General features: G+C 44.1%; 2 protein-coding genes across 7 annotated transcripts in view; one reads left to right on the forward strand and one right to left on the reverse strand.

Moving 5' to 3' along the window:
* The window catches only part of LOC306931555 (UPF0524 protein C3orf70 homolog A-like), a 28865-nt gene extending 17569 nt beyond the window's left edge, over positions 1-11296 (forward strand). Inside the window, exon 2 of the mRNA XM_079512971.1 lies at positions 9946-11296. Coding sequence (XP_079369097.1) covers positions 9946-10652 — 707 coding nt within the window. The 3' untranslated portion in view covers positions 10653-11296. The remainder of the gene's footprint in view (positions 1-9945) is intronic.
* Positions 1-15643, reverse strand: part of LOC306931554 (follistatin-related protein 1-like) — a 101094-nt gene that overhangs the window by 70496 nt on the left and 14955 nt on the right. The window lies entirely within an intron of this gene.

The raw sequence follows: 15643 nt of genomic DNA on the forward strand, positions 1-15643 counted from the left end.
AAAAAAAATCTGCCTAATGATGATGTCACTGGAAGACTGTTTCTAAACTGCCCACAGCTGTCCTATGAGACACAGACTGAGTAGAAAAGAATCGTGCCATTTTTTCATGATTATTAGTGAGGACCTATTATATGAAGATAGGTTGAAAAGTGGTGAAGTGGTCCTTTAAGGTGTTATAAAGGAAATCCCCCCCGGGGGGGTCCCGACCCACAGGTTGAGAACCACTGCTTTACACCACTGCACATCTTCTCCACCTTCACATGGTTCTCTAGCTCATTCTGAACGCCACTCACGTCCTCATCGGACCAGAAAAGCACCATGTCTCTGCATACCTCTGCACTTGGTCTTGAACCATGAACCTGTATTATGCAAAAGGAACGCGTTGCTGAACACGTCATGTGACACGGAATGTCAACGGGTGTGTTCAGAGTGTAAACAGCCCATTGAGGTTAACAATGATTAGCATCCTAAACGTGATCGCCAAGTAAAGCCTCGCCTATAGCTAGCGATGCAGTTATGCTAAGTGGCAATTAACCCATTCTGGGCGGGAACCCCTTTTGGTGTTTTAACTAAGCATTATGTTATACTTTAGCTATTGAAAAATAGCAGATCTACAAGCTCATAGCGCGCCACCGAGTGGCGCGCTACGAGCTTGTAGGTCTGCTATTTTTGAAAATTCGTAAAAATGCAGCACAAATCTTTGAATATATATTCTTTCAGGCATAAATGGGTTAAAATGATTGGCGTACATGCACATTAGTTTACGTGTTGTGGGGATGGGGTGACAGAAAGAGTGTGAGAGAAAGGGAGAGGTGTTACAGGGGAAGAGATCTAAGAAAACAACAAGTACAACAATAGTGACAAACTGACAACTGTAGTCACTATGTAGTAATTACTCAAAGCAAGAAGCCTTTAAAGCACTTAAAGTACTTAATACAAATACAATATATAGTGATTTTGTAAATACTCAGTCAAAAAAACCACGTTACAATGTTCATTGTACATTCCCCAGTAAGTGGCAGACGCAGTACGCAATTACGTAACGTGAGGTTCGGGCCGCTCACACCTGCGTTGTGCCACCAATCAGTGCAGTGCGAGTGGAAAAATGTGACGCGTAGGAGCACTAATAAGTATTGTGCAATAATGTAGTTACATGTATATAGGGCCACATTGCGCAAAAAATTACAAATACACAGTGTACCGTAAATATAAAAATGGCAAGCATGACATAGGCTATAGTGTGTTGGCATGCATTCTTGTTTAATTGCGCATAGTGTGGAGGCAAATGCATGACTGGTGAGCTAGGTAGAAGAAGGCACACGGAAAATGTGACGTGCACCTGCACTAGGCAATTTTAGGATAAGGGTACTCTCAGTTGGGAAAAAGTCAGAAGAATGGGACCCAATTCAAGTTGTTCGCTCTGTTATTTCCACCAAATTCAGTCTGGGTCATCTCTGCCACATGCCCTCCATTTCTTGTTCACGAATACGGTAGTCCAACCTCTGGATGCAGCCTAATTGAAAGTAATGTTTGAGCACAGCCTCATCGACTTCAGTGTGTTAGGGTAGGGTAGGTATAGACCACGGCCAACAGGCCCATTATCCCATTTAGACCCGAGTTAAAAACATTCACTTTGAAAGAATATATATTCAAAGATTTATGCCGACATTTTTTACGATTTTTCAAAAATAGCAGACCTACAAGCTCATAGCGCGCCACTCGGTGGCGCGCTATGAGCTTGTAGATCTGCTATTTTTCAATAGCTAAATTATAACACCAAAAGTAAAGGGGTTCCCACCCCAAAATGGGTTAAGTTCAGATAAATAGCCCAGGGTTGATTCCATTTAATTTGATGGAATGAAATTATCTGTTTTGATCACATTTGCTGCTCTCGTCAGCTGCGGCAGAGAAGGCAAGGCATTACTTTACTTTGTCTTTCAGTTGATTTAATAAGCTTCTGGGTCCATTTGTTCATTTATTTCCCCCACAGGAAAACAGGTTTTTGAATGACAAGAGTTCTGGATTCCCCCTGCATGGCAATCAGGGTTTAAACGATTGAAACTAATAGACCTGTTACCCAATTTACAATTTACAATTTAGGCATTTAGCAGACGCTCTTAATCCAGAGCGACTTACAATAAGCAAGAACAAAAGCATGGGAATACATCACATATGTAAAAAGCATTTATCGCGAAACATGCGTAAGCTAAGAACGTGACTAGAACATATCTATATAATGACACTATACATATAAACTATAACTAGAACATATCTATATAATGACACTATACATATAAACTATAACTAGAACATATCTATATAATGACACTATACATATAAACTACACATATATGCTATACTATGCTGTACATATATACTATGAAGTGCTATGACTACTATACACTATATACTATGAAGTGCTATGACTACATACAATGCACTTATTGTGCTGTCTACATGACATGCTATAAGTCTGTTTCAAATGCTATATAAGTCTAAGAAGTGCTGTCTAAGGGGGGTAGGGTAAGTGCTATGGGCCATGATGGAGTCTGAAAAGGTGGGTTTTCAGACTACGGCGGAAGATCGGGAGTGATGCTGCAGTTCTGATTGCAACGGGAAGTGCATTCCACAGTTTTGGGGCCAGAAGGGAGAAGAGTTTGGGACGTGTGGAGCGTTGTCCCGGCGTTTTTAGTGAGGGTACTTCCAGCTTCCCTGCGTTGGCTGATCTGAGTGCGCGGGAGGGTTTGTAGGGTTCAATCATGCTGGCAAGATATGGGGGAGCCATACCTTTGGTTGCTTTAAATGCCAACATCAGAGTTTTGTATTCTGTGCGGGCAGCGACCGGGAGCCAGTGCAGGGAGCGGAGCAGGGGGGAGACATGTGAGAATTTTGGCTGGTTGAAGACCAAGCGAGCTGCGGCATTTTGGATCAGTTGGAGAGGCTTCAGTGCACATGCCGGTAGGCCAGTAAGGAGAGAGTTACAATAGTCAAGTTTTGACAGGACTGTTGTCTGGATTAGGAGCTGGGATGATTCCTGGGTGAGGAACGGTCTAATTCGTCGTATGTTATAGAGTGTGAACCTACAGGATCGAGTGACAGCTGTGATGTGAGTTTTGAACGAGAGCTGACTGTCCAGGACAACACCAAGGTTCCTGGCTGTTGGGACAGACGTTACCAGGGCGTTGTCTACGGAAATAGTTAGCTCCCGCATCGGGCAGGACTTAGCTGGGAAGAAGAGAAGCTCAGTCTTGTCTGGGTTCAGCTTGAGGTGGTTGGAGGACATCCACTGTGAGATGTCAGCCAGGCAAGCAGTGATGCGCTCTTCCACCTGGGTGGCAGAGGGGGGGAAGGATAGAAACAGTTGTGTGTCATCGGCATAACAGTGATAGGATATATTGTGAGCAGAGATGATAGTGCCAAGGGATTTTGTGTACAGTGAGAAAAGGAGGGGACCAAGTACAGATCCCTGTGGGACCCCAGTTTGGAGGGTTCGGGGGGATGATAACAGACCTTTCCAGGAGACCTGGTAGGTCCGGTCGGTGAGGTAAGAGGAGAACCACTTTAGTGCCGTCCCGCCGATGCCCCAATACATTATTAACTAGAAAAAGTTCCCCTCGGGGCACAGGTCTCCACCACCAGGCCTGGTCACGTTATTGTGGCCTCCGCGTGGCGCTATAATAATAGGCCAATATGAAAAGGGTGCCATTTCTTCTTATACACCTTTGATGGCAATTGGATGATTTGAGGCATTTTGTTTTTGCAAAAAAGGGTGTGATATATTCCTCAGCCCAGTACTTTACTTCACGTAAATTGCATGCTGCGTTCATGATTTGAGGCTTTTTGTTCAAAACGGGCCAATCTAGCAAACGTTGAAAGCAAATGTTAGCCAATTAGGATGGAATATCAGATATCGGACAGATCCGTCTTGAGCACATGACTATAGAGATACCGTGTAACGATACTTCCGTAGAACAACGGTTTCGTTTGCCAAAAATATGTTACAGTTTACAATAAGATTTGCAGTTACTGTATATAGAACTGCAAATCACTGCATTCACTGTATCACTATATATATATACGATATCTCTGCAAAGGCTCGTCTCAACAATATTTATCAACATATCGCCGACCCCTTAAAATGTTTTCTAAATTCTAACAGTTTTCTGAAAGACTTTCATAAGCGTTTGTTACTGTCGGAAGGAAACCACCTAAGGTTTTAGATCTTTTTTTTAAGATGTTTTTTTTCATAATGGGCCTGTTGGCCGTGGTCTACCTACGCTAACACACTGAAGTCGATGAGGCTGTGCTCAAACATTACTTTCAATTAGGCTGCATCCAGAGGTTGGACTACCGTATTGCGTGAACAAGAAATGGAGGGCATGTGGCAGAGATGACCCAGACTGAATTTGGTGGAAATAACAGAGCGAACAACTTGAATTGGGTCCCATTCTTTTGACTTTTTCCCAACGGAGTACCCTTATCCTAAAATTGCCCAGTGGGTGCACGTCACATTTTCTGTGTGCCTTCTTCTACCTAGCACACCAGTCATGCATCTGCCTCCACATTATGTGCAAACAATAATGCATGCCAAGACACTATAGCCTATGTCATGCTTGCCATTTTTATATTTACGGTACACTGTGTATTTGTAATTTTTGTGATCAAATTCCTGATGTTTAAGGGCAAACCTCTCTCTCTCTGTCTGAAGCTCAACCAGCACATCCAGGCGATAAGAGAATTCTGAGCGAGAATGTTCATAAAGGCAGCATTCATATACTGTACTGTACTTGTCCATTCCAAAGCAGAAATGCCTGCTCTGGACAGCTAACATTGGCCTTAAATCAGTGCTAATGAATACCCTTTACTTCTGTGTGTTGTTTAAAAAATATTAAACCAATGGAAAGTATTAAAAAGCGCTTTGGACAATAGTAATTGACAATATATAAAGTCACAACACCAACTTTTGCTTTGTTTTAAAAATATAAGGTTTTCTTCATTTCCTGAAAAAATAAAAATAATTCATTTTCTGAAAAATGAACATTTTGGAGTTAGGTGGTTTCTTCCGGACAGCAGAGTTATATAATAATGATATTATAAGTCCTTTTCATGTCAAGGACCCCCCAAAATTATATGAATTTGGCCGCAGACCCCCATAAACATCTCAAAATATTTTGTTCCAGAGACCACCAGAAGCAAATGTGTGTTTAAAATGTTCAGTTTAAACATATATTCAAAGATTTGCACACATTAAGATTTCTTGAAAAATCTTGAAAAATGGTGACACACTCACATAGTCTAAAATGATACAGATGCTTTCCCGGTTTGAATAGTTTATACCGCACTATACTTTGTTATTGCAGAGGAACCAAAACCAAAAAAGAAATTGAATCTGGTGTCATATCATAGCCTAAGAGTAATAATAATCCCTTTTGGAAAGTCAAAGTCTTTGAATGTTGGATCTGATTCTCTCTGTGCTCGTGGTCTTCGGTGCATGGCTGGGGTGAGATGATGTAAGTGGGTCCCTGGCGGGAGGCGCCACACTGCGTGTGGTTGGCTGCCTGATGCCTCCATTGTTAGGAGGCCCAGCAGCTGAGCTGAGGCACCGTAGAGGCGAGGAGAGCGAGAGCGGGTGCTGTGCACAGATATAATAACTGAACTGAATTCTTTTTTTCCCCCTTTCTCTCTTTTTTAACCCATTTTGACCTGAGATCAGATTCTAAAAATGTCTTCTACATCCTGACAGTTTTCTGAAAAAGCTATGTTTCTGTCAGTCGTTCTTCGATTTTTCAAAAATAGCAGACCTACAAGCTCGTAGCGCGCCACTCGGTGGCGCGCTATGAGCTTGTAGGTCAGCTATTTTTCAATAGCTAAAGCATAACTCTGTGGAACGGTCTGGATGATGAAATTAAAAATAGTGGAACTATTGCACTGTTTAAGAAGAGGTTTAAATATACTTTGCTTATGAGCTACAGAGAAGAAGCATGAGGGGGGGGGGGGGGGGGTTGAGGGTACATTATGGTTCCACTTAGTGCTAAAATAAATAGACAAATACATAATATAATATAAAGGGAACTTTGACATATTTGTTTCTTTTTAAATTGTATAATTAGGGGTAGGACCAGATAAGCTCAGGCTTCATTCCTGCTCCTTTTCGAACTGTACTATATTTTGTTTTGCTTTTGTTTTAACTTTTTTTTTTTTTTTTTAATGCATTATTGTATATTTTGTATTTTTATTGTCATTTTTATTTAAAAGAGTTCGAAATAAACATTCATTCATTCATTCATTCATTCATAAAATAATGCTAACACCAAAAGGGGTTCCCGCCCAAAATGGGTTAATTTACCCCAAATCCAACCTCGGGGCCAGATAGGACCCCTTCGAGAGCTGCCTCGCAGCCTGTCACCCCTGGAAAAACACTACTGTCTGTCTGTATGCGACTCCTCCACACAGCGCAGAACCCCAAACCCCGTGGGATGCAATTAAAGCACATTAAGTTCAACATCCACCCTAAAAACCACCCCCAAAACAGGTGTTTTGACAAGAGACTTATAGCGTGTGATTTAGCGGCAGCCTATACTTCATGAACAGAAATTGGATTGCCAAACATCCATGCATGTTATGTCTAGATTAGAACAGGGTGCTAAAGGTTTCTTAGTTAGTTACCCCATTAAAACCGGGAAAGCATCGGTGTCATTTTATAGATTGCATGCATACATGGCTTGGTGCCGCGCTGCGAGCTTTGTACATTTTTTAACATTTTTCAAACATCTTGAAAGTGTGAATACCGGTACTACTGATTTAGAAGGCATTTGTAGAATCAGCCTAATGTCAACCATTTAGGCCTGATGTCGAAATTTAAAAAAAAATCCAGTTTTCTGAAATAAATATTTATGATTTTTCAAAAATAGCAGTCCTACAAGCTCGTAGCGCGCCACTCGGTGGCGCGCTACGAGCTTGTAGATCTGCTATTTTTCAATAGCTAAAGCATAACATAATGCTAACACCAAAAGGGGTTCCCGCCCAAAATGGGTTAATGGGTTAAGAGGCTTAGAGAGAGACTATACATGAATCGCCCGATGTATCAATATTGGCCAATATTTCACTCCCCAATATCGGTCAGCCGCGCACATACATTTGTTAATGCTTCTCTGTTCTTCTCTTTCTCGCCTGTCTACATCGCATACAGCTCCAATTATCAATTATGTTTTTATGTACAGTAGCAGGCTCTCTCTCTCTCTCCTCTGCTCATTATCCCCCTCTCCTTCGGTCCTCATTACCATTCCTCCCTCTCCTTCCTCAACACTTCTCCTCCTTTCTCACCTATTCCTCATCTTCTCTCCCTTCCCATCCCCCTCCCTCTTCCCTCTCCTTTACCTATTCCTCATCTTCTCTCCCTTCCCCGGGGCGACTGTGGCTCAAGAGGTAGAGCAGGTCGTCCAATGATCCATGGGTCGGAGGTTCGAACCCCGGCTCCTCCTGTCTACATGTCTAACGCCAGGGCTCCACCGGACGCGTTGCGTCTCCGTCGCGTCGCGTCAAAAAACGCACCGGTTCAATTTTAATGCACGCGTCGCGTCTCCGTCAACGCGGGCAGTGGAGCCACCCTTCATTGATTAAAAAGGGAACATTCCCTGACGGTGACGGAGACGCGACGCTGACGCGCCCGGTGGAGCCCGGCCGTAAGTGTCCTTGGGCAAGACACTGAACCCCAAATGGCTCCCGGTGTGCCGTTTGGTATACCTTGCATGGCTTCCGCCGCAATCGGTGTATGAATGTGTGTGTGAATGGGTGAATGTAATGCACTATGTAAAGCGCCTTGGATAAAGGCGCTATATAAATGCACCATTTACCATTTTACCATTTACCCTCCCCCTTCCTCTTTCGTTTCTCACCTATTCCTCATCTTCTTTCCCTCCCCCTCCCTCTTCCTCACACGCCCCTCTCCCCTTTCTCACCTATATTCCTCCTCTTCTTCTTCTTCCTCTCCCCCTCCCTCCCTCCCTCCCTCGTTCCTTCCCTCTCGCCCTTTCCTTTCCGTCCCTCCCTTACACATCCTTCTCACATTCATCATCTCAATTCCAATGACCCGCTTCCCCTCATCCTTTCTTCTGGGTCCAGAATGACAGGATGTGTTTGTGTTGTTAATTAATTATTCTGTATAGGGACCATCAAAGGATCGCACAGACGTTTCCCTGCTTCACAAGTGTAAACACAACGGGAAGATGGAAATAACGAGCTTGAACTGCCAGTACAAAGTTGACAAAAAGTTAACGTTTTGTAACATATTCATCAGAGGTTAGCATGTGCAGATGTTACAACCAAAAATGCTCTAGGAGTGGTTCTCAACATGTGGGACCAAAACATGACTTTGGGGGTTCCGAAGATGACAGTAAAGTGACATTAGGGACTTTTGAGACCTTTTTAAAACCTCAAAAAAAGAAATGAAATAAGACCATTACTGCATTAAACATAATCAATATATAAAAACTGGTCAAACATTGTCCAAATTGCCAAATAAAATGAGAAAGAGACAACTGCGAAAATATCCGCAAGCTTGCTTGTAGATCTGCCATTTTCACAATATGCATCAGTGGAACTGACCAACTCCTACATTCCAAGTCCATGTACAAGCCCCAAAAAAAACAGATTCTGATTTTCAGTAAGAAATTGCACATTTCCCATTTACTACAACGTTAGTTTGAAAGTTTGCCAACCCTATATTCTTGGGCTTCCAATTCCATGCAGTATAGGGAGTCGGTCAGGACGCAACGGCGCTATAGTGACGATTATCTGACTGACTTGTCTGTCACCATCTGTTATTTATTGCCTCAGCCTCGCCTAGGAAGTTAGGAACCTTGACGGCAGTGATACAAAACTACTTTAGCACCTTGTATAGCAGCAGAAGCTGCTCGAAAATACTTCCTTTTGTGAGAGAGTTGTTTGTCGTACAAACAAGGAGGCTGCAATATATATATATATATATATATATCTCTCACAGGACTGGAGCAGCAGCAGTGACAGCATTTACTGTGTGTTCCTGTGTGTATTCTTGTGAATATATGCAGTATAACTGCAGTGGTTCTCAAACCATTTGCAGTCAAGGACAAGGACAACCACATCGATGTGAAGAAAGGATTGATCTGTATTTCGGGCCGAGCGGACCCTCATCTGAAAACGCATTGTGCCAGGGAGGGACACACGGAAGAGAAGATCTATGTTAAAACACTTAAGAACTATTCAAAATCGTCCAAACATTTTCTATATAGATTTCTTTAAAGAAAAAAGAAAAAAGAAGTTGATGTACAAGCTCACAGCGTGGCACGAGCTTGTACATCGGCTATTTTTTAATAGCCAAAGTATAAATGGAGAAGTGGTTCAAATGACCGTGACGCTGAATTAACATCCCCCCCCCCCCTCCGTGATGTGCATTAAACACTGTTAAGTGAAGGTGGGGGCTGCATGTGGCCCCCGGGCCACCAGTTGCCCACCCCTGGCCTATATTGAACACTCTCTCTCTCTCCTTGTATAATCACGTCAGGACAGACTGCTCTTCTTATCCCTGCCCTTAAGTGCATTTCCTTCCGTCCCTCCTTTCCTCAACTCTCGCTCCCTTTCAACCTCAGCACACGCGTTCCTCTGTCATCTCTCTTCAGTGTGAAGAAGTATACTACGATTTGTTTTCTGTAGAGCTGTAGTGTCTCACACACACACACACACACACACACACACACACACACACACACACACACACACACACACACACACACACACACACACACACACACACACACACACACACACACACACACACACACACACACACACACACACACACACACACACACACACACACACACACACACACACACACACACACTTCACTCCTATAGAACAGTCCCTTCTGAAGGTATGCCTCTGATTGTCATTATATCTCCCTGGCAGGTAAATACGTGTACCAGCCAATGACCAACGTGTGCCAGCTTCCCAGCACGCCGGTTCCCTCCGATGCGCCCGAGCACCACTGCGCCGCCTCCTCCTCCTCCTCCAGCCTCTCCGTGTCGCTGGCCGAGCGCTTCCTGCGGAGCGCTCCGGCCCTGGTGGCCCCGCCCCCGGCCAGCCAGACCAGGTTCTGCGTCATCGCCGAGCTCTTCGTGGACGACTACGTGGTCAAGAGGATCAACGGCAAGATGTGCTACGTCCAGAGGCTGCCCCTGACTCCGCCCCCCAAGGCGGCGGCTCGCAACGCGACGTCGCCCCCGACGTCGACTCCCGCGTCGACCCCGAAAAAACGGCAGTCCCAGCCACGGCGCCCACGGCCCCGGTCGTCCGATCGCAGCCCCCTGGAGGACTACGATGAGATAGCGAAGGCGGTGTCGGAGTCGTCGCATCCGACCGGACAGAAGTCACAGCCCTGCTCCTCCCCTTCCAGCTCGGAGGATTCTGGGATAAACGCGGTGGGCGGGACTTACACGGAGTCATACGACGAGGACGAGGACGACGAGGATGGCGAGGAGGAGGACGAGGAAGAGGAGACGAACAGTGACGTGGAGTCAAGTCGGGGTTCTCCGTGGGGGAACGAGGAGTTCTCCCTGTTGGCTCCATCTAGGTCTCTAGTGGAGATTATAGAGAAGATAGAGACCACTGTCTGACACACACACACACACACACACACACACACACCATACATACTTGTGCACCACAAACAGTGCGTGCCGCGAATGGTCCTTTGTATAAACTGTGTAGCTAATCCCAGCAAATGCATAAAACGTATAATTGAGATAATTTTAGTTATCACACACACACACACACACACACACACACACACACACACACACACACACACACACACACACACACACACACACACACACACACACACACACACACACACACACACACACACACACACACACACACACACACACACACACACACACACACACACACACACACAACCACTAACTAGTCTTAGCTGCTACGACGACAGAGCTGTCAACCTTCCCTATTCACTCCCAATTCCCGCCAGGTTTAATGTAAATGCTTGATTTTCACGCATGGTCTCCTTTTTTTGCAATACAAGCCTATTGCCACTGCTATTGTTAAGCTATTACATTTCCACAGCAGAGTCGAGAGGGACCAACAGCCACTAAACTCAATCCAAACGCCTTTGTGACAACATGGGACTGAGACCACTTTGTTCACTGGACAAACAAAGACCGCCAGACCGATCGTCTGGTGGCGTCCAGATGTAAAATGAATCACTGTTGTGTTGCTTTGTGGAGAACTGGCTATCCTCAGATATTCCAACGGAATAATTAATGACCCGAATATTGAATATAGCTCGGCAGTCCCGCCCGGTGTATGAAAAGTTGGATAAAAATAAATCTGTCTACAGCGTCTAAAGAAGGATACCAAGGTTGTGGACAACAATGGCACTTTCTTTGAATCAAATGGCTGCTTTATCTGCATGTCATGCACCTTGTTATCCTTCATTTGAAATTCAAGTTTACCCTAGATCAGGGGTTCCCAACCTTTCTATTATCACGGACCAGCTGACAGTTAATGAAATGTCCGCGGACCAGCATGGGCGGGGGACGGGGGCGCAGAACCAAAACCTAACCCACGGGGAAGACCGTTGACTGGCCTATAGTAGCCTACCCGCTGCGCTGCTATAATATATCATTCACAACATGTTATATCGTTGACCTAAATGGCGTTATATTAACAAGGATAGTCTTTTTAATTCAGAAATGACTTTGGACATGTGGAAAACTTTAGTTAAACATGCAGAGTGACGCATTACTTTACCCGGGTTACATCATCTTCTGATACAATATGTTTTGACATGAAATAATAATCCCATACCGTGTAGTGTTTTGTTTCATTAGCACCAGCGTGACAAAATAGGCTGCAGTTTGTTTGTTGTTACGCTGCTGCTGCTCTGAACAAGATACCAAGGATTCGAAAGTGACGTCACTGTTATGCTACGCAACATGGAAGTAACACGGACTCACTCGAAGCAGTTTATAAACCACAGTCAGATCCCTGACGAATCTTTGGTACTTTCATTCAACCGGACAACCGGGATTCCCTTCTCGCGTACCGGTGGTCCACGGACCGGGTGGTTGGGAACCTCTGCCTTCTTAGATGACCAAAGAGCATCAGTTTAGTTAGTGTGTACGGCCAGAAGAAGTGTTCATTGAATAGACGTCTCCTTTTTTTCCCACGGCATTCGCTCTGCCGGTTCCATTGTTGGGAGACAGGAAAACATTTTGAATGGACTGCAAATAGCGCTTCCTGCCTGGTTTGATTATATTGATGCAGACAGTTTTGAGCCAGTTCAACAAACGGTTTTGAGCCAGTTCAACAAACGGTTTTGAGCCAGTTCAACAAACGGTTTTGAGCCAGTTCAACAAACGGTTTTGAGCCAGTTCAACAAACGGTTTTGAGCCAGTTCAACAAATGGTTTTGAGCCAGTTCAACAAACGGTTTTGAGCCAGTTCAACAAACGGTTTTGAGCCAGTTCAACAAACGGTTTTCAGCCAGTTCAACAAACGGTTTTCAGCCAGTTCAACAAACGGTTTTCAGCCAGTTCAACAAACGGTTTTCAGCCAGTTCAACAAACGGTTTTCAGCCAGTTCAACAAACTGTTTTCAGCCAGTTCAACAAACGGTTCCAGAGAAATGGTGAAATAAGTAGACTAAGGCCTCACTCACACCTTCGCATCTAGCATACAACATTTTTGGATGCTATATGTAAACAAAGGGTAAGTGTCATGGCCGCCCCAATGCATTTCCAATGGAAGTCACATGGTTTGACACAACATATTTGTTGTACGGCTTTCGGCTGTGTTTTGACTGCCCCCCCCTCCCCCTCATACAACAAAAATGTTGTGTCAAACCACGTGACTCCCATTGGAAATGAATTGCGAGCTTGCATCAGTAAACAAGTATCATGCATCAGCTATACAACAATCTGTTGTGAAGGTCTGAGTGAGGCCTAAAAGGTATGGACACACCAAAGGCAATTATTCAGTACATGACAAGAGGGGCAAATGGCTATCAGACATTTAATTTGTTGTGATGATCACAACAAATGAAAAACGGGTCCTTCCTGTCCTCTGTGTGCTATGTCCTCCAACTTGTTGCGTTATATAACTCCATGGTTGCGTTTCATATTAAACATGTACTTCTCCAACGCAGTGAGTGAAAGGCAGAGGCATTGACCTGAAACCCTATAGCGTCCACATTCTGGGGATAACATTCAGTGAAAATAATAGATCTACAAGCCCACAATGTTGATTGTCTGCGAGCTTGCACATCTCTGCAATGTTCTGCAGAGAGTTGGTGTAGAGTATAGACGGTAAGATTAGGTGTAGAAAGAAACAAGGAGAGGACCTAGTAGAGAGCCCTGGGAGACTCCAGTCAACTAAGTAGGCCTATGCCTGTGTACTGTAGGGTTTAACCCATTTTGGGCGGGAACCCCTTTTGGTGTTTTAAACTATGTTATAATTTCGCTATTGAAAAATAGCAGATCTACAAGTTCGTAGCGCGCCACCGAGTGGCGCGCTACGAACTTGTAGGTCTGCTATTATATAAATTTCGAGTTCAGGCCTAAATGGGTTAAAGGGGTAGCCTATAGTTCACCCAAACAATTACTCATTTTCTATCAATTTAATTGATATAAAATAAGTCATTTTTTGGGTGAACTACTGTACTCTTATCTGATATTGAAGATCAGAGTACAGTACATAGATTTAAAACGTATGAATAGTGAAATGTTTAAAACTATGTCCATAAAACAGGTTCTTCAATTTCCCGTACGTTTTTGCAAACTAGTTTTCTGCGCCTTACTACAGTACATAGAAGTAAGACACACATGCCTGCAAATACATGCATTGTAAGTTGAAAAGCACAGAGGCCAGCTGTTGTGCTGTGCTGCTCGTCACGCTCATCATAATCAAGACAACGTTGTCGCACGCAGGCCTGAAAGGCGACAGAGTCTGTTACCATGGTGATGGAGACATAAATAATACCACGGTTGAATGATAAAAAGCACTTGGCCATGGGATTTCTCCATGGCAGCCATGCTAGCTAGCTAGCCAAGTAACTCCAGGCCAACATATATCTTCTTAGTGTTGGTCCAACTATGGCAGGGTTCCCCAATTAATTTTCCACAAGGGCCATATTTTGACTATAGGGAACCAGGCTGGGGTCCGCACGCGCGAAAAATTGGGTTTTTTATTTTTTAATTAATTAATAACAAATTGTTCTCAACCAGTGGTCTGGGGACCACCAGTGGTCCTTGAGGGGGTGCCCAGTTTGACATGCATAGGCTACTGACCCCCATTTAATGCCATTTATATCTGGGACACCCCCCCAAAACAAAACAAAAAACTTTTTTTTTTTTGGGAAATTCTTCCAGGGGCCACAAGGGGGCGCTCCGCGGGCCATATTGGGGAACCCTGAACTATGGTGACACACCACAAAACGCACATGGGACTAGAGCAGTGGTTCTCAACCAGTGGTCTAGGGACCACCCGTGGTACTTGAGGGGGTTCCAGGTGGTACCCAGCAAAAATGATGGAAAGTTGGTAACCACCCTTATAGATTTTTAAAGATGGAGTGCCATGATTGTTTAAAACATGATCATCAGGTACAATGATACTAGGAGGAAGATTGTTTTCACAAAAGTGTACAGAAAGTGATGTTTTTATGTGGCCGCACCCATCAGTTCATTAAGTACACCTGGTTTTCACCTTAGCACCACCCACCTGAACTTAAGCCTCGCCCACAGCTGTTGTATGATAATGGGGGGGAGGGTTAGAGGAGGGGTTAGGGTTATGATGTCACTAAAATGGTGTTTTATGGATTGGGCCTTTTGACTCAAAGGCTTTCAGGCCAACCAAAAATACACAGGGAAGACATATTTGAATAATATAACCACACCTGTTAACTCCATAGACACACACACAACAGAAAAAGCACAAAAATTACGGCACTCCATCTTTAATTAAAGGAGAGTTCCGCACTAGCCTTTATTACTGAATTCTGTTGATAATATGTATACATGAACCACCAATATATAAGGCGCTGGTCCTTTAAGAAACGGTACTCAAGAGTTAAATATTATTATATAAAGTGTATACACAATTACAGAATGGAGAGGAATTGTTATTTTGATCAACGTTATCTCTCCTATACGTTACCACATCAATACAGCATGGAATTGTGGACAAAATCCTATCGACGATACTGTAACAAAAAGGTTTTGGGTCTGACAGGCTAAATTTCGCCAAATGGTGGTCCGTGGTAACCTGACTCCGCCAGATGGGGCAGCAGAGAGTACACTGGGTTCCCCCTCCTGCTCCAACCCAGTGTACTCTCTGCTGCCCCATCTGGCGGAGTCAGGTTAGGTCCGTGGCTCAAACGTCCGAATAAATAATGTACCTTGATGAAAAAGGTTGAGAACCTACTGGACCAGAGAGTACTTGAATACATTTTGGTTGCCATTGCAATCCCTGGATAAGAGTATTGAGACAGTTGTGTAATACAGTTGTGTAATACAGTTGTGTAATACAGACAGTTGTGTTTTGGTGTGTCCCTCCTTTGCCCCCCCCCCGCTGTACTCTTGTGAAACT

Source organism: Electrona antarctica (assembly GCF_951216825.1).
Source record: "Electrona antarctica genome assembly, chromosome: 10".
NCBI classification, from domain to species: Eukaryota; Metazoa; Chordata; class Actinopteri; order Myctophiformes; family Myctophidae; genus Electrona; species Electrona antarctica.